Genomic DNA, 26212 nt, shown 5'->3' with positions numbered 1-26212 from the left:
GTCGTGTAATACACACAGATGACATGTGCTCAAACTAGAAAACACGGAAGACATATCTCAGCATGTCTAAGTCCCCAAATAAGTGCCCTCTTGACGCCCCGTGTGTCCTTCCCACCTATTTCAGGGATCAGTGGACACTCATGAGGATACCTCAGCCTCAGACACTGCCACAATTCTCAGCCTTTTATCTGTTTGCCTATTTGCAAAGGTGTGAAGCAGTGGGGTACAGGGTTGATGCCAGAGAAAGTGAGAGGGACAGAGAGGGCTGGGGAGCAGAATGAAGGACACAGCCTAGGAGTCTGGAACCAGGGGAGGAAGCTGTGGTGACTTCTCTCTGGCTGGCTAGCTGCTCCACTGTGATGACAAGGAACCTAGAGGCACGGCACAGGCTTAGCTGTGGGGTATTTGGGGTTTTGTCTCTGGGTAAATATTAGGTCTCCTGGGCTGATACACATACTGTGTCCTGAGTTATTTGGGATGAATATATGTGCCTGGTAGAATCCTATATCTTGTGATAGAGCAAACTGCAGAGCTTTGTCTCACTGGCCTGTTTTCTCATCCACAAAATGGGGATAAGACCTACCTTATGAAATTGACACTGGTGCTATCTGAATCAGATATCATTATGAACAGAAAGAGTCCTGAGAGTGGCGAAGCCATGTCCAAGACCCTGCCAGGAGTCCCTAGCAGAGGACTCACTGCCTCTCTCACCTGCATGTACAGAGAGACTGGGTTCAGGACACTGGCGACAGAATGTCTCACTGCAAGAAACTGCCTGGGACATCCTGACTCCTCTTCCGACTCCTTGCCGTGCTTCATCTGGCAATCATCTCAGTCACTGTGCCCATGGGGATGGGGATGGGTTTAGGCACCACATATAATGCCTGTGGCTCTTATGGAATGGGAGGTCCCAGTTCTCTCAGGCTGAATTTTCAAGTCTGCTGGGAGGGCTGGAATCCTTGTGGGAGGACAGTGAGCCATACCGCCTCTGGAGAGAGGAAGCCAGGAGGCTGAACAGCAGTCACCCTTGGAGTGACAGGCAATTTGGGTGGGATGGAGGAGCTAGAAGATCAGTCTGTGGCTCCTGGAGTGCTGCAGCCCGACTCCCGTCCAACCCTGTTCCCTAGAAGTGGGGATACCAGGAGACCCAAGGTGATGGCATGAGGCTGTGCAGGAGGTGGGGAAGGGAGGGAGGAGAGGCGCTGCTGGTAGAAAAGCAGTCCATCCACAAGAGAGCGCAGTTTCACATGTTTATTTTTGGCAGGAAGGAAATCATTGCGAACCTTTTGATTGACAATACTCGCCCCTGGAAACATGCACATTCCACATGTAGCATTTCCCAAGTAATGCTGGATTGTTTATCACATTCAAATGTCCAACAGAAATCCATGACTACCCAGACACCAGCATCTCCACTACCTGGGGTGGGGGAGGGTGTGTCAGTCTGCAGAGAAGCTCCTGGGAGAATGGAACAGGAACAGACATGATCAAATTTACAGTACGGTAGGAACAGAGGCAGCCAGTCAATTATGAACAGTTAACTGCAAGTACGTCAAGCCATCCACTCTTCTCAAACCCTGGCATGCCAACTGTCCAGCACAGCACCTTTAAGAGCAGAGGCACAAACGTAGGAGTGTTTGACCATAGGGCTGTGTGGTTCTGGATTTTTTATTAGAAAGCCATCTTTAAAAATACAGGGTTGTAAAATGTTGCCAGGTTATAGACTTAACGCATTTTTTTTTTTTAAACACCAAAAGTTCAAATGCTGCAACCATGACAAGTCAGCATCATTAGGGCATCCTTGTGTCCCCAGAGACATCTCATCAAAATTGCACCACGTCAAAGGACCTTCCTCACCATCAACTGTGGCAGGTGGCATTCCTTTTTCAGTATGCAAATGCATTACTTACAAACAGCTAATGCATGGAACAACAGACCAACACACAGGATTCCAGAACAAATGGAAGACAGAGCATTAACAACATTGGGAGTGCCCGTGCACTTCCACCAGAGGCCTGGCCAGAGAAGTCATAACATCATAGTGGGCTGGAGTCCACAAACCCAAGGTGTCCTGTCCCAGAGCTTAATGTCAAAAATACTTCTCCAGAAGACTATATTTAAACCTGGTACAGAAAGGACCGTGGAAACTCAGGAGGTCAGGGTTCTCTTTTGACTAAAGAGTTGGGGGTATTTTGGTAACATGGGAAGTATATGGCACAGAGAAGTGGCTAACAGGTTTCATTAGGTTTCAAAGCCCACAATTTAATAAATGGTAATAATTAAAAACAATACCCGTATTTACCTTAAAAAACATAAACCCCAAACATTCATCTCATTTCTTGGCCTTATGTTAGAATTCTATTGCTTCATTTACATGTAGATGATTAAAAATATATATAGATATAGATATAGATATTTTGATTATATACATAAAGCAGGTTCAAGGGTTAAAATAAAAACGGAATTTTGGAGTGTGATCAAATAAGGTGCACAGATTCCAGAATCCTCAGAGGGCCTGCTGGCCCTCCCAAGACATTCTGTGTCTGTGGTGGCAGGAGCTGGGCCCCGTCCCTAACAGCTCTGCACTGGCTTAGTGCAACGGTGCTCACAGTTTCAGGAACTACTAGGTGAAATGTCTGGCTCAAGCCTGCCAAGTGTCTTCACTCCATCGTCAGAAGTGGAGCACTATTCCTAGGTTCGATTCCCCTGAAATATTTTACGATTTCCATCCTCTTTGCCCCCTCTTCCAAATAAGGCCCTGTGATGCCAACGAAGGGGGCATGGTTGAGGGTCTAAGGCTCTCATTAGGGCCTAATTCTGTGTGGATATCAACACATGACAGACACTTGACTGCAACATTCGAGACATTTAAGGCAGTGGGTTCATTTAATGACTATTTTTCCAAATAATAAAGGTTTGTGGCATGGGCAGTTCTACCATGTAACTGTCATTATCTGTGGTAATACCTAGCAAGGGGCTGTTCTATTTGAATTGGCGAGTGGATTACTGGGTTTGGGAGACCTGTTCATCCCCGAATACTTACTTCCTTTCTGAATATTCACACAGTAGTCCACAGACCAAAGTGCTGTTGGGAGGACGTAATTGGCAGCTGGCTTCATTACTTTGTGAATGAAAACAAAGCAAAGATATTTTACTTTGACCCCCGATTTCCAGTCTTGTTAGTGCCAGTCACTCCCGCCAGAACGCTGGCTGAAGACCAACCCGCAGAGGACTAAGGCAATGGTGCCAACATGAAAGGGTCCTTTTTAATTGTTTTTAAGAGCAATACTTTACAGACCGTCTTGTTGTCAAACAAGGAACATGGCACTGCTTAAACACCAAACTGGGAAAGGTTGCAGAGCGCCTGGGCTCTCCTTGCGGGGAGGGAGGCTTTCTTCTCCCCGGTTTGGGGCGTTGAGTCCCACATCTAGACAGGCTTCCCCAACCCTTGGCTCAGAAATAGGCTGTGCTTCAAAGGAGAAGACCAAGAGATGGACTTGGGCCACATCAGCTTGGTGGCTGGTTGAGGCCACGAGTTCTCAAGAGAGAACAGTCAGCTTATTTATCAAACAGGATCTGTTACTGACTGCAGTTTAAAATCCATGCCACACCTAAGTGGTGCTTTGGCCCTTTTGCCTTTGTACCCTTCAGTGGCCAATGCCAGGAAAGGGTTACAGGTGGTGGAGGCTGCAATGGGGTGGGACACCTCTGTTTTTGACCCTGTCCGAGTTTGTAGCTTAGCAGTGAGCATATTCTGAGCATAGGCACAGTGGCAAAGAACAGTGTAACAGCCGCTGGTCAATTCCATTTGGTGGCAGCGCGGTAGCAGCAAGGAAAATTCCCAAACAGCTCCATATGTATCCAGCTTTTGGAAAGGAAAGATTTAAAAATCAATAAACATTTATTTTATATCCAAAAGTTTTAGGGTTTCTTGTAACTGCTCTACCCCAAACAATAACAACAAAAAACACAAATGTATGGCAGTAGTGTAAGAGCAGAATGGACAGGATGTCACTTTTCAAGGGGAAAATGTGACCTCAAGACAAAGTTGTCACCATCAGAAATAATAATATAAAATAATCTATTGTTTCCTAAAGTGTTGAGCTACACAATTGCAGATACATTCCAAACTGGGTCAAAAATGAGTGGAGACAATGACATAGTCATGAAATCCTCCTATCAAGAGCCTGACCCTGCAGCATGCCACAGGTTGTCAGAGCAAAGTCACACCTGTTGGGGGACAGGCTCCTGTGACTCACTCCCCTCCCTCAGCACCCCCCGCCACACACACACACACACACACTACCAGGTTCTAGAAAATTGTCATGTTCATCTTCTTATAGTATCTAAGACAATAAAAGACTAAACGATGTCTGGAAATATGTTGTGTAGAAAAATTAACTCTCAGCTTAAAATAACATTCAAAAGGCACTTCTTCCTGTAGGAAAGAGATTCTGAGTTGGGTCAGCTGCTCCGAGCTGGGATAGAAGGGGACAGGTGGTCTGCTTGGAAGGGAGGACAGTTGAAAGGAAGTCTGATAGAGATCAAGCTTTTTTTTTTTTTTTTTTTTCTATTTTTTTCTTTTTGGTATGTTTTAAGAAAAGCAAATCCAGTAAAATGCATGTCCCTTTATGAAATTTGTTAAAAGAGTTCTTTTAAAATAGTTGTTTCTGTTCTTAAAAAAACAAAACAGGTAGGCATGGCCACATTCACCCTGTGGCGTGGAGCACGGAGTATCCTCACTTTCAGCTTCCAGGGAGCTGAGGACAGGCAGGTCCCCTGAGGCCAGAGGTTCCAGAGTGCACAGGCGGGAGGCAGGCAGAGGCCAGGGCTACCTATTGCAGAGTCTATGCAGCATGCTGTACACGTCGTCCTCCCGGCTCAGGCCCTCAAAGAAGGGGATGAGGTCCAGCAGCTCCGTGTCCGTCATGTCATCGAACCAGGACTGCACAGGCACCTGGAAGACAGTGCATGGAGGAGGCAGCAGGACTGCATCTAGCGCTGGGGACTGCTCCTAACCTAAGTGGGTACCCGGACTTTGAGCATTTTCTTTGGTAAGGACAACTGGTGTCATCATCGTTATCATCATCATTTTGTTTGTTCCCTTGTTCAAATCGAGGCCAATCCAAAGCTAAATGGCTTGGGAGATGGCTCAGGGAGGCAAAGTTAAATGTAGCCAGTTTGTATGCATTTGCCTGTTTTGTTTTCCTGCCACAGAAAAGGTGGCCAGAGCATAGCATAGAATGTATGAGAACTAGCCTTGCTACTTGCCAACTTCCAAAAGCTCTTTCTACTGCACAAGTCGGCTCCTTGCACCTCAGAGCACTTGGAGTCAGAGGTTACATGCTAACCACTGACAGCGGGGAGCTCACATCCAGGACACAGGAAGGCTTTCACTTAGGGTCACTGTGCAATATTACACCACAAAGAGAAGTGGTAAATTTCCTCCCTTGCTTAACAGTGGTTAGTTAAAAGCAGATGTCTAAAACTGTAGAACATTCTGAAGCTATGGGCAAAGACAGGATTTTCCCTTAGTTTTAGGCAGAGGAGTGGCGAGGGGTGGTAGCCAGGGGTACAAAGAAGAGATTTATAAATAAATTTGAATAAACCAAACATGTTTAAAAGTAACATTTTAGCCCTTTTTCAAATCTAAAGATAGCTTAGAAACACAGACATTTATTACATAATTTTGAAAAATAAAGTAAGGGTTAATAAAGAAATGACTACGCCTAGGGGATGGGGAGAGAGTGGAGGAGAGGCAGAAATGAACAGACTTCTCCATCTTTATTTATAGGTTTGATGTTGGAACCATGTATATGTGTTATAAATTAAAATACAATTAAACCATTAAGAAAAAAAGCAATAAAAGTCAATCTAAGTGTATATAAAATTGGTGACACAACCACACAATTACTTCAAGTGATTTGTGTGCGTGTGTGAGGCAGGGTCACACTCTGTCTCCCATGCTGGAGTGCAGTGGTACAATCATAGCTCTGCAGCCTTGACCTCCTGGGCTCAAGTGATCCTTCCATTCAGCCTCCCAAGTAGCTGGGACTATAGGCATGTGACACCATGCTTGGCTAATTTTTTTTTTTTTGAGACGGAGTTTTGCTCTTGTTGCCCAGGCTGGAGTGCAATGGCGTGATCTCGGCTCACTGCAACCTCCACCTCCTGGGTTCTCCTGCCTCAGCCTCCTGAGTAGCTGGGATTACATGTGCCTGCTGCCATGCCCAGCTAGTTTTTGTATTTTAGTAGAGACAGGGTTTCGCCATGTTGGTCAGGCTGGTCTTGAACTCCTGACCTCAGGTGATCCACCCCCTTGGTCTCCCAAAGTGCTGGGATTACAGGCGTGAGCCACCACCCCCAGCCTTTCTTTCTTTTTTTTTTTAGTAGTGATGGGATCTTGCTTTGTTGCCCAGGGTGGTTTCAAACTTCTGAGCTCAAGCAATCCTCCCTCCTTAGCCTCCCAAAGTGCTGGGATTACAGGCAGCCAGGTAAGCCACCAAGTCTGATATCCAAGTGATTTTAAAACATGGTGTTATAACTGTACATCTCTCTAAAAATTCCTAAGCTGCATACAGTTGTCTTATTATTAGTCATAATTTAGTACTGCTACTGAAATTATTCAACATATACTACAGAATAAATCAAATATATAATTATGTTAATATCTTTAGAAATCAAGAGTTGCAGCATAAGATAAAGAGATACAAATACAAAACAAAGAAGCGAAGAAGTTACATAAAAACTTAACATTGAAATGGAAAAACCAGTATGAACTTATGATTTAGTTTTCTTTCTAAAAATATGTCATTTTTAGCTCTGCCCTGAGGTATGGGCTAGAAGTAAAGTATATTCCATTAGCAATGAAAATTCGCCTAAACCGTGGTCTCTAAATACCACTTCCACTAATAGGAACCAGGCACCATACAAAAATGGGTGGTTCCGGGGCTGAGGCAAGAAATGTTCATGAAGAGCCTGGAACATCTTGTTGTTTAAGAAAGCAAGGAAGCTACAGGTTGAGCATCCCTAATCTGAAAAAATCTGAGTTCCAAAATGCCCCAAAATCCAAAATTTTTTGAGCACTGACATGGCACCACAAGTGGAAAATTCTATACCTGACCTCATGTGCTGGGTGGTAGTGAAAATGCAGGCACATGATACATGGTTTATTTAGTGTCCCCAAATTATAAAAAATATTGTATAAAATTACCTTTAGGCTATGTGTACAAGTTGTACATAAAACAGAAATGAATTTCATGTTTAGACTTGGTTCCATGCCCAAGATATCCAATTATGTATATGCAAATATTCCAAAATCCTAAAAAATCCAAAATCCAAAACACTTCTGGTACCAAGCATTTTAGATAAAGAATATTCAACCTATATCAAAGACTTGTTATTTTAAGGGATCTCCATAGCCAAAGGTGAAAATTTGAGCATGCAAAAGAATAACAAATGGGCTGAAACTACAACAAATCCATGAGTTCATAATGATACTAAAAAAAAATTATTGGCTACTTTTGGAGGCCGCTAGGACACCAACTCATTAGTCTGAAAATAGAAATTGCCATTTTGCAATTCCTCATGAAATAGTGGGTGTAGACAATGATCACCAACAACTGCTAAAATTATGAGGTGAGAGGTTCATGGGGAATTTTATAATAGATGGATCAGGCTAACACCACCTGAACCCAATAATCAATTTTAAATCTTTAAAAGTGGGGTAACCTGACATTTTATGCCTCCTGATATATCTTCATAAGCATATAATACCTATGATGTATTCTTTTTTCTTCTTTTTTTTGAGATAGGGTCTTGCTCTGTCACTCAGGCTGAAGTACAGTGGCATGAACATGGCTCACTGCAGCCTCGACCTCCTGGGCTCAAGAGATCTTCCCACCTCAGCCTCCCAAGTAGCTGGAACCACAATGGAACCACAGGTGTGTGCCACCCCATCTGGCTAATTTTTCTTTTTTTAAGAGATAGGGTTTTGCCATGTTGCTCAGGCTGGTCTCAAACTCCTGGGCTCAAGCCATCACCTGCCTTGGCCTCCCAAAGTGCTGGGATTATAGGTGTGAGCCATTGCATCTGGCCTCTATGATATATTCTTGCAAAAAAAAAAAGAAAAAAAAATCTAATCAAGCAGTAGAGCTCTAATTACTTGTTTAGAGGATATAAGGTGGCTATAAAAACATACTAAACATCATCACAAGGCAGCAGCTGGACAAATCCAGAATGTAGGAGATTTCTACAAGACAAAACACCAGGGCTTCTTCAACAAATAAATGGCATAAAAGAGAAAAGGGGAGGAAGGGGAGACGTTAAGTTTACAAAAGAATGAAGAGACATGGTAACCAAAGCAATGCATGGATCTTTTTGGATCCCCATTGAAATACTCCAAATGCATGACACTTCGAGATGACAGGGACAATGTGAACACAGTCTGGATATTAGACAATGTAAGAAACTGTTACTTTGTCAGATCTGACCATGACTTGTGATTATATTAAAAAGGAATCCTTATCCATTAGAGACACGTTACCAAATATATTATGTTGAATTTGATTTACTCAGTAAAATGAACATATTTACATATAAATACATTTGGGGTATTTATTCAAATAATGATTCCACACTAGCCAAATGAATCGCGTTTGAATTGTTTTTGGTTACAAGCAGGACTGCAGAGTTCTGGATTCAAGGAAAGGACTTTTGCAGGCTTTTGTAGAATCTGAGAAGCCTGTGCTTGAGAGGAAGCATCCTCTCCAGGGAAACATGCCTGGTCTAGGGGCCTGATGTGGCAGTGACTGAGGGGTCAGCAGTCACCAGAGGCCCTGGTTGGCCTCTCTTCCCCTGGAAGTGTCGGGCAGCAGGCAGGAAGGCAGTCCCTCTTGCCCTGAGAGTTGTGCAGCACCCAGTGAGTAGGCACCGAGAGCTGCCATGGTCCAGGGAGCTTTATGTAGGAAATGTTCCCAATGGGTGCTTTTTAGACATCATGATGAGGTAGCAAAGCTTGGTAGTCTCATTTGAAGACCTTATTGAAGTGTTTTATTCATTTTTTTTTTTTTTTGAGACGGAGTCTCCCTCTGTCACCAGGCTGGAGTGCAGTGGTGGGATCTCAGCTCACTGCAACCTCTGCCTCCTGGGTTCAAGTGATTGCCCTGCCTCAGCCTCCCGAGTAGCTGGGACTACAGGTGCATGCCACCACGCCCAGCTAATTTTTTATATTTTAGTAGAGACGGGGTTTTACCATGTTGGCCAGGATGGTCTTGATCGCCTGACCTTGTGATCCGTCCACCTCGGCCTCCCAAAGGGCTGGGATTACAGGCATGAGCCACCACGCCTGGCCTATTCATTCTTAAGAAATACTTCTGTTAAAGAGATCAATCAGGCCTCCTTAGTCTACAGGGGTCATGAAGTCCTAGGCAGTAGCTGGCTCCAGGAGGTTAATGCCAACAGAACCCTTGTCAATAACAATACTAAAAATATTGATAAGACGATACAGGCTTATAGCATTTATCAGTCTCAAGCACTGTTCTAAGTGCTTTTTGTATATTGCCACACTGCAACCTCCAATAATCCTATGAGATCAGCATTCCTATAATTCCCGTTTGACAGATGAGGCAACCGAGGCTCAATGAGGTTACATAACTTGCTCAATGATGTGCAACTGCTAAATGGCAGAGCTGGGATTTCATTAGGAAAAGACCCAGAGACCTTCTTTTGTAGGTGCTTAAAAGTGGTGCTTGCCTGGCAAGACAGAGGGCTCAGATGGAGCATGACATTTTCTTTCTTTGGGGCCACTTACTGCATTCTCAGGATGGAAGATGTATGAGGCAGGGGAATTGTCGACAATGATCACTTTGCTCAGCTCCCGCCCAAGGCGACTTAGGTCCTTCACATAGTTCCCACGATGAAAAACACATGATTCTCTGAAGAGCCGGGCCCGGAACACACCCCAGCGGTCTAGGAGGTCAGCCACAGGGTCTGCATACTGGAAAAGAGGTGTCACAATGAAGGCTGCGTGCCTAAAAGAGTCCCCAAACCCTGACCTACAGCAGCAAGATCCAGATTATGTTTTTTAAAAAAGGATTTAATAATTAGATGTGTTTTAGGATCCTGGTTATTTTCCTCTCTGTATACATAAGATGGCACCGGATTCTTCCATTTCTCTCACATCCAACCCATCAGAAATTGTCAGTTTCATCTCCAAAAATAGCCTGACTCCATTTGCATCTCTCTATTTATATTGCCACCACTCTTAGCCCGGGCCTCGAATCTCTGGCCTGGGATGGCTGTGTGAGCCTCGTGAAAAACCTGTCTTTCCCAAGGGGCCTCCTTTCTAGCCCATTCACCTAGAAGCTGTCAGAGTGGTCACTGGAAAACATATGTGTGATCGTGTCACTCCTCTGCTGAAAACTCCACTGTCCACACACTGCACTTGGAGTAAAGCCCACGTTCCTCACTGCCGCGTCCCACATGGCCACAGCTGAATGATCTCCATCTGGAGCTCCTGGAGCCACACTGGCTTTAAGCATGGTCAGGACCTTGGTACCAGTGTTCTCTCTGCATGCGTTCTCTCCCAGCTCTTTGCAGAACATTTGTCTTCTGGTTTTTCAGTCTTGACTTCCTCTCCCATCCATCTAGAGCCACCTCTATCTTCCTTTCTGGGTTGTTTCCCTCACAGAGTAGAGCACCACATGGGATTGCTTGATTTCCTCACTACTTGTCAGGGCCCAGGCCTGAAACATCCCACCACCACATCCCTGGCACCTCCAAGAGTACCTACCACAACAGGGGCTCAGGAAACACGAATTTCACCACTGAATGAATGAGCTGGCTCCAATGTGTCTTGAATGGCATGACACTGCCCCCTAGAGGTCCCGTGGGCACTTGGGCCAGACCAGCTGCTGAGTGACAGGATGGTGCCCAGCCATCCACTCCCATGGATGCCCATCCACTTCCTTGAAGCCCAGGAGCTGGATGGGAATTTGAGCCCAGCTTACAGTTGGGGATCATCCTGCCTGACCCCCTCTCATGACCTAGGGAATTTCCCCCAAAGCAGGCTTGGATAAAGAAATAAAGGGGTTTCTGAGAGAAAATCCTCATAACTGAAGATATGTAAAAGAGTGGACCATACTGAGTGGCTGGGCCTGGAAGAAAGAGGAGCAGTTTCCAAGCCTGACCCGAGGCCAGGCCCCTGCACAAAGACCAAGTAAGGGGTACAACCAGGCATCAGCGGGACCCAGTGACTCTGCCAGGGAGGCAGAGAGCACCTGTGGCTGGTGGCGCTGGGAAGGCCAGCAGTGGAGTGCAGAGCAAGTGCCGGCACAGCTGTGGGACGTGGGCTGCAGAGCTGCAGGCAGCAGCTGTGATTCCACGGGAACATCCTCTCCTCTCCAAGGACATCCTGTAGAAGGCAGAGTCCAGGAGCAGCTGTGTTTCCTACTGGCCAAGGGAGGTGAGAGCTCAGGGCACTGGAGGTGAGAGCTCAGGGCACTACAGCTACCTGCTGGTGAGGCTAGCCAGGGGCCACGTGGGTGGGTTGTGGGCAACTGAGTCCAGATCAGGGGTATCCCATCTTTCAGCTTCCCTGGGCCATATTGGAAGAATTGTCTTGGGTCACACATAAAACACCACCACTAACAATAGGTGACGAGCTTTCAAAAAATCTCATGTTTTAAGAAAGTTTACGAATTTGTGTTGGGCCACATCTAAAGCTGTTCTGGGCTGTACACAGCCTCTGGGTCACAGGTTGGACAAGCTTGCTCTAAATGGAAAAAGATGATCCATTTCCTCATAATCATGAACACTTGTGGTGGCACCTATCTTTCAAAAAAGTGTCTGAGTCTGAGGCCTGGAGGATGAATGTGAAGAATGTAAGCTTCACAAGGGCAGGGACTTTGTCTCTTTTTTTCTTTGCTATATCCCCAGGATTTAGTACTGTGCCTGATACATAATAGGTACTAAGTAAGTATTTGCTGGGTGAATGAAGGAAGAAATGACAAAGAAGCAGATACTGAAAGGCTATGACAGTCAGCTTGAGGTTCCTGCAGGCTCCTGGGCAGCAGGCAAGGAGGTCCACTGCACCACTACTGCTGGCTGGGAGCCGAGCCCAGAGCCAAGGACAGGGACATGACTACCCATCAGCAGGACATGTGCATCAGGGAGGAAAGAGGGTGGAAGGCTGCACTTGGAAGCTGATTCGGCTCAGCTAGGCTGGAGTAGCAGCAAGAGAAGGGTTGAAGAGACAGATGGAGGGGCAGGTGGGAGCCATCCAGGAAGAGAAACCGAACAAGGATGTTTAAGCAAATGCTGGGGACAATGCCAAGGAAGAGTGTTTTCAATTTTCCCAAACAAAAACCAGCTCTCACTTCACTGCTACCGGTGCAATCTTCTTGTTTATTTCTTTGGTTATTACTTCAGGCTCTTCAGCATCTCAGAGCACTGTTGGAAGAGCCACTGACGCTACAGATAACAATTAGGCTTGGTACCACTCATCTGAAAGATGACCCACTGGGGAAGATTCTATTTTCCCTGCGGCCTTGTTCTCTTTTTGACATGCAAAAATAAGGGCCAGGATTTTGAATCCCACTCCACTGGCTTATGCTCTAAGGCCTGGTGATGAGTCTGGCAGCATTTGTGCAAGTGGGGCTCTCGCTCCCCTCCATCATCACAAAGAGGGACCCAACCAGCAATGGCCAGGTCAGCAAAGCAGTGGAACACACAGAGGAAGAGAAGGGAGTGTGGGCACCAGGGCACCATCCAGAAGCAGGACATGGCAGAGGAAGCTACTGTGTGATGTCCTGGAGACAGGCAAATGGCTAATCTGAGCCCCAGAAAACTCATCTTTGGGACCACTCAGGGTCCCTCAGATGCCCATGGAGACAACTGTGGTGCTACCAACAAATGGATGGTGTCAGCCCCATCAAAGTCAGAGTTTCGAAGTGGTCAAGGCAAGGATCTTCTGGGAGGAGCAAGGCCTATCCTGCCTGCCCACACAGCATGGGCACCCTGCCACACCTGTGAAGGGGAACACTAAACCATACTGGGAGGCTTGGGAATCTGCTAGTTTCCTTAAACAGTGGAGAGGACAAAGAAATCATTCTTTTTGGTCAGAGCCAGTGTAGATTTTAGGTCAGATTCATATCAAGCTTTAGGATCAAGACATGTCTGAATGATTTTATTACCATCAACAAATATATGTATACATATTTTTGAGATGGAGTCACTGTTGCTCAGGGTGGAGTGCAGTGGTGCGATCTCAGCTCACTGCAACCTCTGCCTTCTGGGTTCAAGCAATTCTCGTGCCTCAGCCTCCCGAGTAGCTGGGATTACAGGTGCCCACCACCATGCCCAACTAATTTTTGTATTTTGAGTAGAGATGGGGTTTCACCATGTTGGTCAGGCTGGTCTTGAACTCCTGACTTCAAGTGACACACCCTCCTTGGCCTCCCAAAGTGTTGGGATTACAGGCGTGAGCAATCATGCCCGGCCTATTATCATCAATAAATAATTGTAACACAAAATAATGAACATCAGGAGTGTTTACCACGTGACAATGCCCACCACATTATGTAGAACACAGCAAGTGCTCAATGAATACTTGCTGTATGTGAGTCAGACACTGTGCTAAGTCCTTTACATCTGTTATTTCATGTGATCTAGCCACAAGGTGAATGGAATTATCCCCAATTTATAGAAGAAACCGACATGAGAAGTGAAGTAACTTGCCTCAGATCATACAGCTCATTAGGGCAGTCGGAACTCTCATTCAGCCCATGCATGTGGGTGAGTGCCCAACACTTATCTCTCACTTGCTTCTTCCTCAAATCTGTGGAAGCAAAACCCAAGGACACAGGGGCCTCTAGCATTTGGTGGACAGTCAATGGTTGAGGGGTACACCATCCTTTGTCTGTTACACTGGACCTGTTTGTGATTCTCTGGACTGTGGACATCCAGCTTCAGGTGGCTGCATACAGCAACATCATGGAGCATTTGTTCTAAGTGCTCCCTGTCACCATGGTAACCCAGAAGGCTTTCAGGCTGGCACCATGCACATGGCCTGCATCCATCCCATCTGGGGTGGGAACCTGTCACCACAGAAATAGCCTCCCCCACCAAAACAAAGGGCTGCTTGACAGATTGGGGGTAGGGGTGGAGGGGCTGGGAGTACCAGGCTGCGAGTGTGGGGCTGGGAAGCAGGACTCACCTTGGCCAAGCTGGCAGTAAAGAGCACACATTCAAAAAGCTGCCCCATCCTCTGGAGGAACTCATCCACATGTGGCCGCTTCAGCACATACACCTGCAATGGCAGGAGACAGCAGACTGGTCAGGTGTGGCAGTTGCTGGGGATGGCCCGGGGCCCAAATGCCCACTGTAGGAAGAACTACTAAGGTTCCTGCCTCTCTCCTCCAGGTCTATGCACAGCAGGCAGAGGCCCAGACTGTATGAGGGGCTATGGAGTCAGATGTGGCACTCCTCGGACAGGGCTCCAGGTCTGAGTTCACTGCAGACGCCCCTCCTAAGGGAAAAAGAGAAGCTGACCATGGTGTGAGGGTCTTGGGGATATTCAGGGCCAGCAAGTAGAAGGGTTGTACCATGTTTGTGTGTAATGACTGATTCATTTCATGTGTGTTTCTTGGCACCTGCTGAAGGTCAGGACCTATATGGGCACAGGCCATGGTCTGGGTGTTGTCCTTTTAGAGGTCCAGGCCCAGCCTACTGCCCAGCAGGTCTGGGATTGCTCTGGTTGCCACCTTCTGTTCTGGATGGACATCCCCCTTACTAGGAAGGTCTGGGGTTGAAGCACAGGCCCAGCAAAGCTGCAAGAAGGGGCTTCCTTGTCAGCTTGGGAAGATGTCTATGACACCATAAAGGTTGGGCTTGGTACATTTCAGGGGATATGAAACCATCCTATTTCTGGACCCCAGACATAACCCATCAGGAGGGGTCTCTGAGCAGAGGGGTACAAAGAGTAGCGTTTTCTAGAATGGCTGGGCTCTGTGTACCCTTTTGACCAGGCTAGGCCAGGGGTAGAAGTGAGGAGGCCAGGCTTCAGACCATACATTGGCTCCTGATTAGGGAGCCTGAATGAATCTGGGGAAACAAGGGAGATGGGAGAAAAGGCAAAGCTGGTGAGAGAAGACAGAGGAAGTGGGAGGAGGGAAAAACTAATTCAAACTTGAATAAATTCCGTTTGAAATTAGCCACTTCACTAAAATAAATCAAACTCTTTAAAATTCAATTCAGCATATTTACTGAGCCCCAGCTCTGAGCTCAGTCTGATGTAGTTGCAAAGATGAATAAAACACAGGCCTTGCCCTTGAAGAGCTCACACTCTAGAACAGACATAGGCAAAAACATATAAAAATAAACATGACATAATGAAAGTTGTAGTAGAGGGATAAATTAAGGACAATTAACTCCCCTCACAAGGAGAGGGGATCATAGAAGATAACATCTGGCCTGGACCTTGAAGGATAAATAGGAGTTCACCAGGCCAATAAGGATGACAAGAAGTGGGCTTCCAGGCAGAGGAAACAGTAGAGCGCGAGACCTGAGGCCTGAGAATACTTGAGATGTTAGAGAGTAGCCAGGCTGTGTGCCCAGCCATCAGAGGCAGTGAGAGAAGCAGGAGCAGCAGGGGTTGGGAGAGGAAGTGGCTGAAGATGAAGTGAGAGGCAGGTCATGGTGGGCACGTTAGGGCCTTGAATGGCAGATGGAGCAGGTGAGAATGACAGGAGGAGCAGCAGAGGGGAGATAGATGGGGACTCTGCACCACATGCTGGGCGTGCTGCTGGCTGAGGAATTCTACACAGAACCAAGGCATTTTCAAGGTGCCAGAAGCAGGAGCTCAGGAGGGCCAGGACTCAGGGAGAAATTCATGGATGACTGAAAGAAGGAGGTCAACATGGGTTTGTGGCTGAGGGTGGAGCGAGGGGCTGGAGGAACAGGATGTCATAGCATGGATACCAGCACAGTTCTGAGGAGCTGGGAGGCTGGGGAAGGGCTGAGGGCAGGGCCTGTGGCTGCAACAGCTCCAGACTCCCACTTTGCCCACAAGACTCCTCGTTGCCAGCAAACAGGTGTGGCCTGTAGTCCTCCGTCTCCCTGGGAGTCCTGCTTGGAAAGCAAGCTTTGCTACATGCAAAGGGCAGGAGACTGATTTGGGAACTCTGGTGTTGGTGCCTCTGGCAGAGACGTGGGTCCTGAGCCCGGATGCCGGCGTCCAGGCCCGCGTCCCCGTGCAAGTAACCAAGAATAGGCCCATTGGGACCTGCACAGCCTATCCTGGATTACTTGAACGAGGCCACGGCCTTCGCCAGGGCCTTGGTCCTCCTGCTCTTGGCTCCTGTGGCTTCATTCCCTCGGGAGAGAATTTCTGACCCCAGCTCTGGGACCTTGTGATATCACAGCACAGCCAAGATGGAGGGTGGGGGAGCTACAGTGGCTCCTGCAAGAATGGGTCAGCAGTGGGTAGGCTGGTCATGCTTACAGTCACGTGGTACAAAGGATTAATTTCTCTCCTAATTCTTGACATGCCATTGGGCAGCCTCTCCTTTGTCTCATCATGAGCACTATGTAACACAAGCCAAGATGATAAATGCAGAAGCCTTAACTGCTTCTCAGATGCTGAGTTAATTCAGTTGATGCTTTTGCAAATGTTAAATGCCCAAGTGCCTGCCGTTTTGGCTCTGTGATGGCTTTTAAAAGCATGAAGTGTGGAAACACTAAGGAAAAAGCTGCCTCTCCCGGGGACTGTTTCCTGGCAGGACATCCTGGAGAATAAGCAAGAAAGCAAGGACAAGGGAGGGAAGGGACTTGAGTATCAGGAAAAGAGCCCTGGGCCAGGAGGCAGGAGACTGGAATTTTCATTTTAATTCTTCCCATTGTATGACCTTGAACCAACCCCTTCCCTGGCAAAGCCTCAGTTTCTCCATCTAGACAATGAGGCAGCTGGACCAGCTGATTCCCAAGCTTTCACGAGTTCTGACACCTTGCACTCAAGAACCAAAGACTACTGACATTGCTAAGAAAAGATATCCCGTTGTGGCTCAAGTACCAGGAAAGTCTCTTTCCTGGGATATCAGGCCAGATACGCTCCCTTTAAGACCTTGGACTTGACAAGGAATATGGTTAGATCATCCCTGTGGAAAACATGACAAAAGCTCCCCGGCTTCAACCTCTAAGGCTAGTTTTCCTACAACGTTTCCAATTTGTTCATAAATGAAGCTATTTCCAGAAAAGCTTTATGCAGATAAGGAAAAAAAACCAGAAGCAACGAAAATGCATGCCAACTGACTACGACATCTTTATTCATAGCAGCCTGCGGATCTGAAAACTTAACACCCTTCCCCCTTTTTCTTTTGGGTTGGGTATTTGCTAAAGATTCTCTGGAGAAAACGATGCGGGAATGACAAGATCAGTCTGGAGCAGCTGGCATTGAAAATGGACACTTTTTTCCCGAGAATCCACCATAAGTGGGTGACTTGTGGCATTTTCCTGTTGCCTGCTAGGAGAGTAGCCGAAAGCAATTACACAAGGAAGTTAATTAGACCATCAAGCTAGGCCAGTGGGGGATATGGAAACTTCTGAAAGTCTGCTTCAAATCAAAGAACTATTTGAACTTGTAACCACATCTAATATTTACAACTACAGTTTTTCTTATAATCTCAGTATAAAATAAATTCATTGGAGTGAAAAAAAGAAGAATATTGTATTTATTACAGTATTCTTCCTTTTGATTCAGTAATAAGGAATTATTACTGAAATGAGAATTTAGAAATAAAGTTCATAGGAAATGTAATTACTAAAAAATCTTAATTGTAACTCAAATTTAGCTTCAATTTCTTACCTGATGTATAGTTCCATCGATTTCAACCGGAACAATAAAATCAGCATTACTAATAGGCTAGAGAAAAAAGAGACTATAATTAATATGTCTGAAGGAACAAAAAAGCCTGGAAATTTTAGCAAGAAAAAAGCTTGCCTGGACCAATGTTTTGGTTATTAGAAAAAACAGTTCAGGAGGAGGATGCTGAAGCATGCCTTGGTTCCTTAAAATAAGCACAAGCAGGAAAGCACATTATTTTCCACTGTGAATGTCATTACATTTTCAGCATCTTGGTCCAATATTACCTGCCTGGCCTCAACCAAAAAGTGTGGCACTGCCTGGCTAGAGGATGGGGCTCCTGAAAACTCCACTTCTTGCCCAGAGTCCTGCTGGGGTGATGGGGAATCACTGCTAGCCACCAGGGGGAGGAGCTGAGCATGTGATGGGCTCAGAGGACAGTGTTGCTTGAGGGAAAACTATTTGTACTTGGACCCACGACTGGGGGCTGCCCTGTGATGGGCTGCTCAAAACAGTGCCAAGGCCATGTGGGGGTAAAGTCAGAGGCCACAGGCCATGCCCTTGGGCAGGCTCTTCCTCTCCCTGGACCTCAGTTTCTCCTCTCTTCCTTAGCTATTGTGATGGGTCTGATGCATGCCCATGGCCCCAATCAGTCCTGAGAATCAGTGATTTCAGGCCCTCCCAGGTAGCCTGGCACCAGCTCCTGCCTTGGGTGGAGGTACAGAGCTAGCCCACTCTATGCCTGCTCTGCTCCAAGGAACACAACATCCGGCACACCCACAAACTTCTGGATATTTTAAATAACTCTTTGACAATATTAATGACATTTAAAATTCAAATATGATTCTTCAGCAGTCACTATGTTCTCAATGATGAACTTACACACAGTTCTCAATGAAATTCCACAAATTAGGTACAAAACTACTTAAATGAACAGGCCCAACTGAATCATCAGCATGCAAACCCCTGGACAAGAGAAGAGAGACAGAAGGAAGGAGAAGGTGTGTGTGGTAGCCACTGGGCAGGGGTGGGAGTACAGCGTCTCTGGTCAGACTCTGAACTGAGGTCTGCTTTTAAGCCCATCACGGTACATACAAACCCTCTTCATTGATATATAAACTAAAAAATAAAAACAAGAAAAACAAAAAACCATGGACAATGCTATGTCATAGCACCGTTACTAAGCACTTAGCTTACGATCACTGTTTATTTACTCCCAGAGTTGGAAGGCCAAGGATGAGTTCGGTATCATATAATTTCACAACTAAAATCAGAATCATGCTAAAAAACAAAAGGAAAGACTGAAGGAAGAAGCTCTCCCAAGGCATTAGATTATGGAATCACATTCCACGGAGTATATTAAAAGAGAAAAACCATTCCCCAGCTTACAGCAAGCACCATCCTTAATCTCCTCTCTCCTGCTGGTGTAAAGGAGACTCTGCTACAGCTAGGGTTCTTCACTTGGAATCCATGAACCTATGCATTGTACAAATGTACATTTTTGAAGGGAAGAGGGTTCATAGCTTTCAGATTCTCAAAAGACTTTGAAATGCCCAGAACTCTAAAAACCATCAGAATTCTCAAACTTTGGGAGACTTTGAAATGCCCAGAACTCTAAAAACCATCAAGAATATTCTGGCTGCAAAAAAAAAAAAAAAAAAAAAAAAAAAAAAAAAAAAAAAAAAAAAGAATATTCTGCAGGCAGGCCAGGGGAGGGAAGAAACGAGGAAATGCCATTCACATTAGCTTGTGGCATCAATGACCTCTGAGCAAGTGCTAGAGACACTGGGAGCTACCAAGGCCCTGCCTTTGGAGCAAGGAACCCTCAGTAACATCGGGTGATCTGGCCAGTGTTGCCCGCACTCCCGTAGCTGCTTCGGAGGGAGTTCTCTATGCTGTGATGGCAACCGACCCCTGCTCTGAAGGGCTTTCCTTCACAGAGACTTGGAACAGTCCTGAGCAACTTGCCCATGGGGGAGAAACGGCTTCCAGTGCTATCTAGGGTTAAGCTGGGACACAAGGTCACCATATCCCCTGGACCAACTCTGGAAGGGCCTGGCCCTCAAGTGCTAGGGAATAAGGTGGTCCCTGTATGCCCCAGTGGCCAGAATAAGGCCATTTCTCACTGCTAGAGGTCAGTGTGGTCTCTTCTCCACTCTCCAAAGGACTCAAAGACAATTTTCTGGCTTTGCCCTACCAGAAAGGTCTCTGTTTAGTGAGAAGAACAAAGAAGGATGTTTCTGGTAGAAAGGTGTTCAGGCATATTTGACAGCTCTTCTGCTTCCTACAACTTGTAAGGAATGACTGTGGTTCATGTGAGACACATGCCCCATCATGGATGGTGACCTTCATGTCTCTCAGTGAAGGGGAGTCCTAGGCTGGTGGGGGAAATAGGAATGCAGTATAATGATAGAGCAGTCCCATTACCAGAAATAACCCAAGGAAAACAAGACCAGAATCCTAAACACCTGCTTCTTCTCCCCAAAATACCAATCTCCTCTTTTCATCATTTGCCTCTTTTAAACAATTTATTTCACGTCAAAAAAAAAAAAAAAAAAGTTAACTAACTCATTTCTTAACAGTGTCACCACAGCTCTTCCTGCATGGAGGCCATTTCTGCTGTTTTTCCAGCAGGAAGATGGAGATCAGGGAAGGTGACAGGAAGGAAGAGTGTCTGACCTCCACACCCTTTAGGAGGGAAGTCCTGATGGTGGGTACTCATTTAGCTGTGAAGCTTGCAAAAAACCCCAGCCACCTCTTGTCATGAAGATGCTCAAACTAAATGGCTGAATCTGTTCAGATGCCCTGAAGTCTGGAAAGTCTTCTTCAGAGTTGGGCATCTTTCAAAAATCGATCCGGGAAAATTTCCAGGATACCAGGTCATTTGACAGTTTCCAACAGAGCCTCCCTTCCTCGTCCCAATAAAATACATAGCACTCTGGTCATCTTGACAAATATAAACAGTGTCCTGGGGGCACTGAGTGCCTTGTGCCACCTGAAAAGTATTTCTGCAGGGGTTAGAGTGTTGGAAGATGCAAACCTCCTAAGTAAGAATGAGGTCCCAGTGATGTTGGTAGCTTAGTGGTTTCTTTCCAAACTAACTATGTTAATATTCAACTACTTTAGTTAATGTTCACCTGGGTTAATAAGCAGCTCCTGGGATTTCTACATGAAGAGTGAAGTTACACACTAACCACCATAAGCTTTCATCCTTTCTGTTTTCTCTTTTCCAATACAATTGTTATCAAATCACAAAGATCACAGATTTTTATGTTGATTTACCTTAAACGAACTGTGCACCAATGTTTCATCTAAATCAATGACCACACATTTCTTTCCATAGTCAAGCACCGTCACCTCTGGAAGAAGGTACTTAGCCGGTGGCTAAAGGGGAAAAATAAACCAATATTACCTTTATGTAAAAGACAAACCAATCAGTATTGTATTATACTACTTTCAAACATTTAAATGCCTGGTCAAGCATATAATGGACTTTTATTAAGAACAATAAGTACTTTGCAACTGAAGCTTTATCAAATACTGTGCCACGATATGAATGACTACTATGAAGTCCTAGGCTTTGGAACCAGACAAACCTGGTTTCAATTATCAGCTCTGTCTCTGTCACTTTCTTGGTTGTAAATTGGGATAATAATACCTACCATGAAAGGTTTTTGTTATCAGTTATAATGGCAATAAAACACCCAGCATTTTGCCTCACACATATATATATTGGTGGCTACAGTTGTTATTAAAATGGATTACACAAGAATGAGTATTTAATTATAATAGGTACTGTAACAATGGAGGTCTGTTTCGTGGGGTCATATTTTGCCTGTGGCACATAAGTAGATTTTAGAGCTATGTTGGAACCATAGAATTTTCTTTTTTTTAGTGACTGAGATTTTTAAAAAACCTGAAGAGAAACTATAGGCCCACCAGCAAAATGTGGTCCAGAGTTACCCCCAGCACTAGGAAACAGAAATAAAACTAATCCAGGTACAGTGCCACCTTGTGCCACCACACTGTGGTATAATACTGAGCAAATGTGGTATTTTTACCCCTTGGATTCTCCGCTTCTGAAAGTTATACTTTAATCCACATGTTATTTGTTGACCAAACAATCTATTTATGTGTCTTAGTAGCAGGTGACTCAAATCTCATGATAAAGAAGTCATAAAGAGTTAATAAAATGCTAGGTATCTTCAGTCAACCATAAAATGCTAGGTATCTTTGGCCAATCTCACTCGATTTAGAGGATTTATTTCTTTAGGCCTTGCCTCATTCTAGAAATGATCTGAAGTATTTTAGTCTACTTTGTGGCATATTCAATATCCAGTGTTAACTAATTAATTTTCTGACCTGCACAGAAGGTCAAACTCTCTTTAATATTTGATACAAAAGAAAATACAAGGAAATATCTATTCTGAGCTCCCAAAGAATGGACAATTTCGTTCATCAAATAAAACAAGAAAAAAATGAAATCAAGCTGTATTTCCTTTTACGTGGCCATTTCCTCTTTTTATTTTTTTTGGTTCAAACTGAAAGTCAGTTAATGATCAAAAGTTAATTTTGAACTTTAGCTGGTTCATAGTAAATGTAACACAGGCAGTCAACAGGTTAGGTACATTTGCAAGTACAATGGTCACCTTGGCAGAGAGAGACTGTCCAGGGTTGCCCAGGAAGAGGCTACGTGTGGAGACATAAACATTTCTAACTCCATGTTTCTTCCTTCCCAACGTCATCCAAAAGAAAGAGCCTTTCCGGCCTCTCACCTCTCTCAGCTGGAAGCAATCCTCCCTAATCCTGCAGCACTGTGAAGGGATGCGGGGATGTGCCTTGGAGACAGGCACGGAATTCGAGGATCTAGAAAGGACTTTGTCCTCTATTACAAACCAGTGAGTCAGCAGGTTATTTTAAAAAAATTAAATTTGCAAAAAGTTTTGTATCAAAAGGTGTTCTAAAAAGGCAGAGTGTGATGAGCTAAGTGAACATAGTAGAGAGAATGTGAGTCATTTCTGTTGTTTGGGACAGAGCAGAAAGCATGCTTGTGACCAGAATAAAATTTGTTTGAATTTTTATTACACAATTATTTAATATAAAACACATTCTCATTGTAAAGATTATAGACACCAGACAGATAAAACACAATCATTCTCTTTTCTGTGTCTCCCTTTTGACATTAGTGTCTATCTAGTCCTTTTCCTATGTGTTTATAAACTACTAAAACATTATAACTTATTAATTTAATTGTTAGCCTGGAAAATAAGGATCTAGAAATTCTAACCCTAGCATCTCTGAAAACATCAAAGATCTGCCAAAAGTGGTTCATTTTCCAAACTCAAGAACAAAGATTACTTTCTTAGCACAGTTAACCCACACTTTACAAGCATTCTTTAACAGTAAGTAAAACCCCTCATGGTGTTATCTAAGACAGAAAAGTTAACAGTAAGTAAAACCCCTCATGGTAAGATCTAAGAGAGAAAATATGGAGAAGGGTGAGAAGGGTGAGACTCATATTAAGCAAGCTATTGATTTTAATTTGTGCTGTAGGGAACAAGGCCAAGTTGGGAGGCAGCAGGCTAGGAGGTTCCATTAATCCTCTGATGTTTCCTAAATGCACACAGCTTCCCTGAGAGCTTGGCTTTAGATTAATACAAATTCTTGAGCCCATGGGTAAGAATTCTTTGGGACAGCTGTGTCCTTGGAAATGTAAGGATGCTATAAAATGGCAATACAGTGCTTTGTTACTTCAGTTGATCTGTTCAGGTGATGCTTGAATCATTAACTAAGAAATGTCCTGAACCAAGTTTTCTCTGAGGTTTTCATAAAGCTGAAGAACAAGAGAAATACCAGTCATATCAAGAAAGGTCTTTCTTATACAAAATGACTTGCTCAAATGTACACAAAGAACATTGCTGGGGGGTGGGTGGAGGAGGACCATGGCTTGCCATCCATGGTTTGGGAATGGTATTCATTCCTGTTCCTTTCCTGGGAGTAAATCTGAAATTTCCTGTCCTTGGCAGAGCACTGGCAGTCATGAATAGTTAACACTAAGCTTATTTCCTCTTGGAGTACCCACCCCACAAACTCTCATAAATCTTACAGATGTAGTACCTCTTCCTAGTACATTGGATTATTGTTTCCTTACTTAAGATTTCTCAGACTCAAGGTCTGCACGCTGTGCTCCCCAAGCCCTCAGAGCTCCGGGTGGATGTCAGGGCCCAACGCAGGAGGGGAGCAAGAGGATCTCTAGACTGCTTTTAATCAGAATAGCTGTCCTGCTTGTATATTCTTTATAATGCTTTTGTGGAAAGAAGTGTACTATTGCTGTATTAAAAGCCTTAGGCAAATAGCATAGAAACATAGCTGTTAGAAAACAAATCCTCTCCTCTTTCACCATTTTTATGGCTTGGTTACACTGCAAGCCTCATGTTTGTGAGCATCAGTGTGGTGTGTAATTTAAGCAAAAGTGTGGGGTCGGTAGGACTCAGGACACAGCCTCAGTGGCGTTCCTCACTGGGGTCAAGGCATTCGAGTGCTCACCTCAAGTCATGACCACCCATACATCAGCAGTTTCAAACTTTCGTTCCCTCTGCACCTTTTCCTTATCGTTCAATACCCGATGTTCACCAAACAGCCCATGAAGCTTCCCACTAAGGAAGGCCCTAAATCCTGGCCCATAGTTGGGAGACGAATGATACTAATGGTAAGGATAAAAATGTCATTTCCAATAGGCATGCAAAACATGATTACTCACTAAATGGTGCTGGGACAACTGAGTAGCCACTTGGAAAAAAAGACAGTTTCCTACTTCATGCCTTACACCAACAAACATTCCAAATGGATCAAAGATTTAAAGGTGTAATGGTGAAACTATTAAAAACGATTAAAATACTAGAAGAAAATATACAATCAATGAGCATAAAGGATGACATTAATATTTACTTATATAAAATTAAAACTTCCTTGTGGCCAAAATAATTATAAACAAACAAGGCCAAAAGATATATATTTGGGGAAAAGTACTAATTTCCTTAAAATTTAAAATGACAAGCAACACAGCATAAAAAACTAGAAGAAATGAATAGAGAAGAAGAAAGATAGCCAATGATCTTAAGAAAAGCTGTTCAAACTCACTGATAAAGAAATGAGATAGGGTCCGGCTCTGTAGCCCAGGCTGGAGTGCAGTGGCGCCATCTCAGCTCACTGCAACCTCTGCCTACTGGGCTCAAGTGATCCTCCCAAGTAGCTGGGACTACAGGCATGCACTACCATGCCTGGTTAATTTTTTTTTTTTTTTTTGAGACTGAGTTTTGCTCTTGTTGCCCAGGCTGGAGTGCAATGGTGCGATCTTGGCTCACTGCAACCTCCGCCTCCCAGGTTCAAGTGATTCTCCTGCCTCAGCTTCCCGAGTTCCCTGGGATTAAAAGCATGTACCACCACGCCCAGCTAATTGTATTTTTTTTTTTTTTTTTTGAGACAGAGTTTTGCTTTTGTTGCCCAGGCTGGAGTGCAATGGCATGATCTCAGCTCACCGCAACCTCCCCTCCCAGGTTCAAGCAATTCTCCTGCTTCAGCCTCCCAAGTAGCTGGGATTACAGGCATGTGCCACCACACCCGGCTAATTTTGTATTTTTAGTAGAAACGGGGTTTCTCCAAGTTGGTCAGGCTGGTTTCGAACTCCCGACCTCAGGTGATCCACCCGCCTCAGCCTCCCAAAGTGCTGGGATTACAGGCGTGAGCCACTGCGCCCGGCCTAATTTTGTATTTTCAGTAGAGATGGGGTTTCTCCATATTGGTCAGGCTGGTCTGGAACTCCCAACCTCAGATGATCCACCCACCTCGGCCTCCCAAAGTGCTGGGATTACAGGCGTAAGCCACCGCACCCAGCCGCCATGCCCAGTTAATTTTGTGTATATTTTATAGAGATGGGGTTTCACCATGTTGCCCAGGCTGGTCGTGAACTCCTGAGCTGAAGCCATCTGCCCGCCTAGGTCTCTCCAAGCGCTTGGGTTATAGGCGTGAGCCACTGCTACCATTCTTTACTTTCAGATTAGCAAAGATTGAAACATTTGATAATCATTTTCAGTAAGGGTATGAGGCAATCTCATAGATACTTCATGGGAATGTAAATTAGCATAGGCTTTTGGACAACAATTTGGCTTTAATGTACCAATACTGTAATATTATATCCTTTGACCTAGCATTTCCACAAATAGAAACTGATCACAAAGAACTATCATACAAGTCCATTAGCACACAGAAAAGAGGATATTTTTAAGAGAAATATTTGTAACAGCACAGAAGTGGAAACAAAGTAAATGCCATCAGTGAAACATAAAACAATGAGGC

General features: G+C 44.8%; 1 protein-coding gene across 1 annotated transcript in view; it reads right to left on the bottom strand.

Moving 5' to 3' along the window:
* Positions 1-1237: 1237 nt before the first annotated feature.
* CTDSPL (CTD small phosphatase like) overlaps positions 1238-26212 on the bottom strand; it is a 119263-nt gene continuing 94288 nt past the window's right edge. Inside the window, 5 exon segments of the mRNA XM_050780328.1 lie at positions 1238-4957; positions 9812-9997; positions 14216-14308; positions 17861-17917; positions 21140-21241. Of these exon segments, the coding sequence (XP_050636285.1) occupies positions 4832-4957; positions 9812-9997; positions 14216-14308; positions 17861-17917; positions 21140-21241 (564 nt within the window). The 3' untranslated portion in view covers positions 1238-4831.

Source organism: Macaca thibetana, chromosome 2 (genome assembly GCF_024542745.1).
Source record: "Macaca thibetana thibetana isolate TM-01 chromosome 2, ASM2454274v1, whole genome shotgun sequence".
Classification (NCBI taxonomy): Eukaryota; Metazoa; Chordata; class Mammalia; order Primates; family Cercopithecidae; genus Macaca; species Macaca thibetana.
Note: the sequence above shows the minus strand (reverse complement) of the source record. Positions and strands in the feature narration are given on the sequence as shown.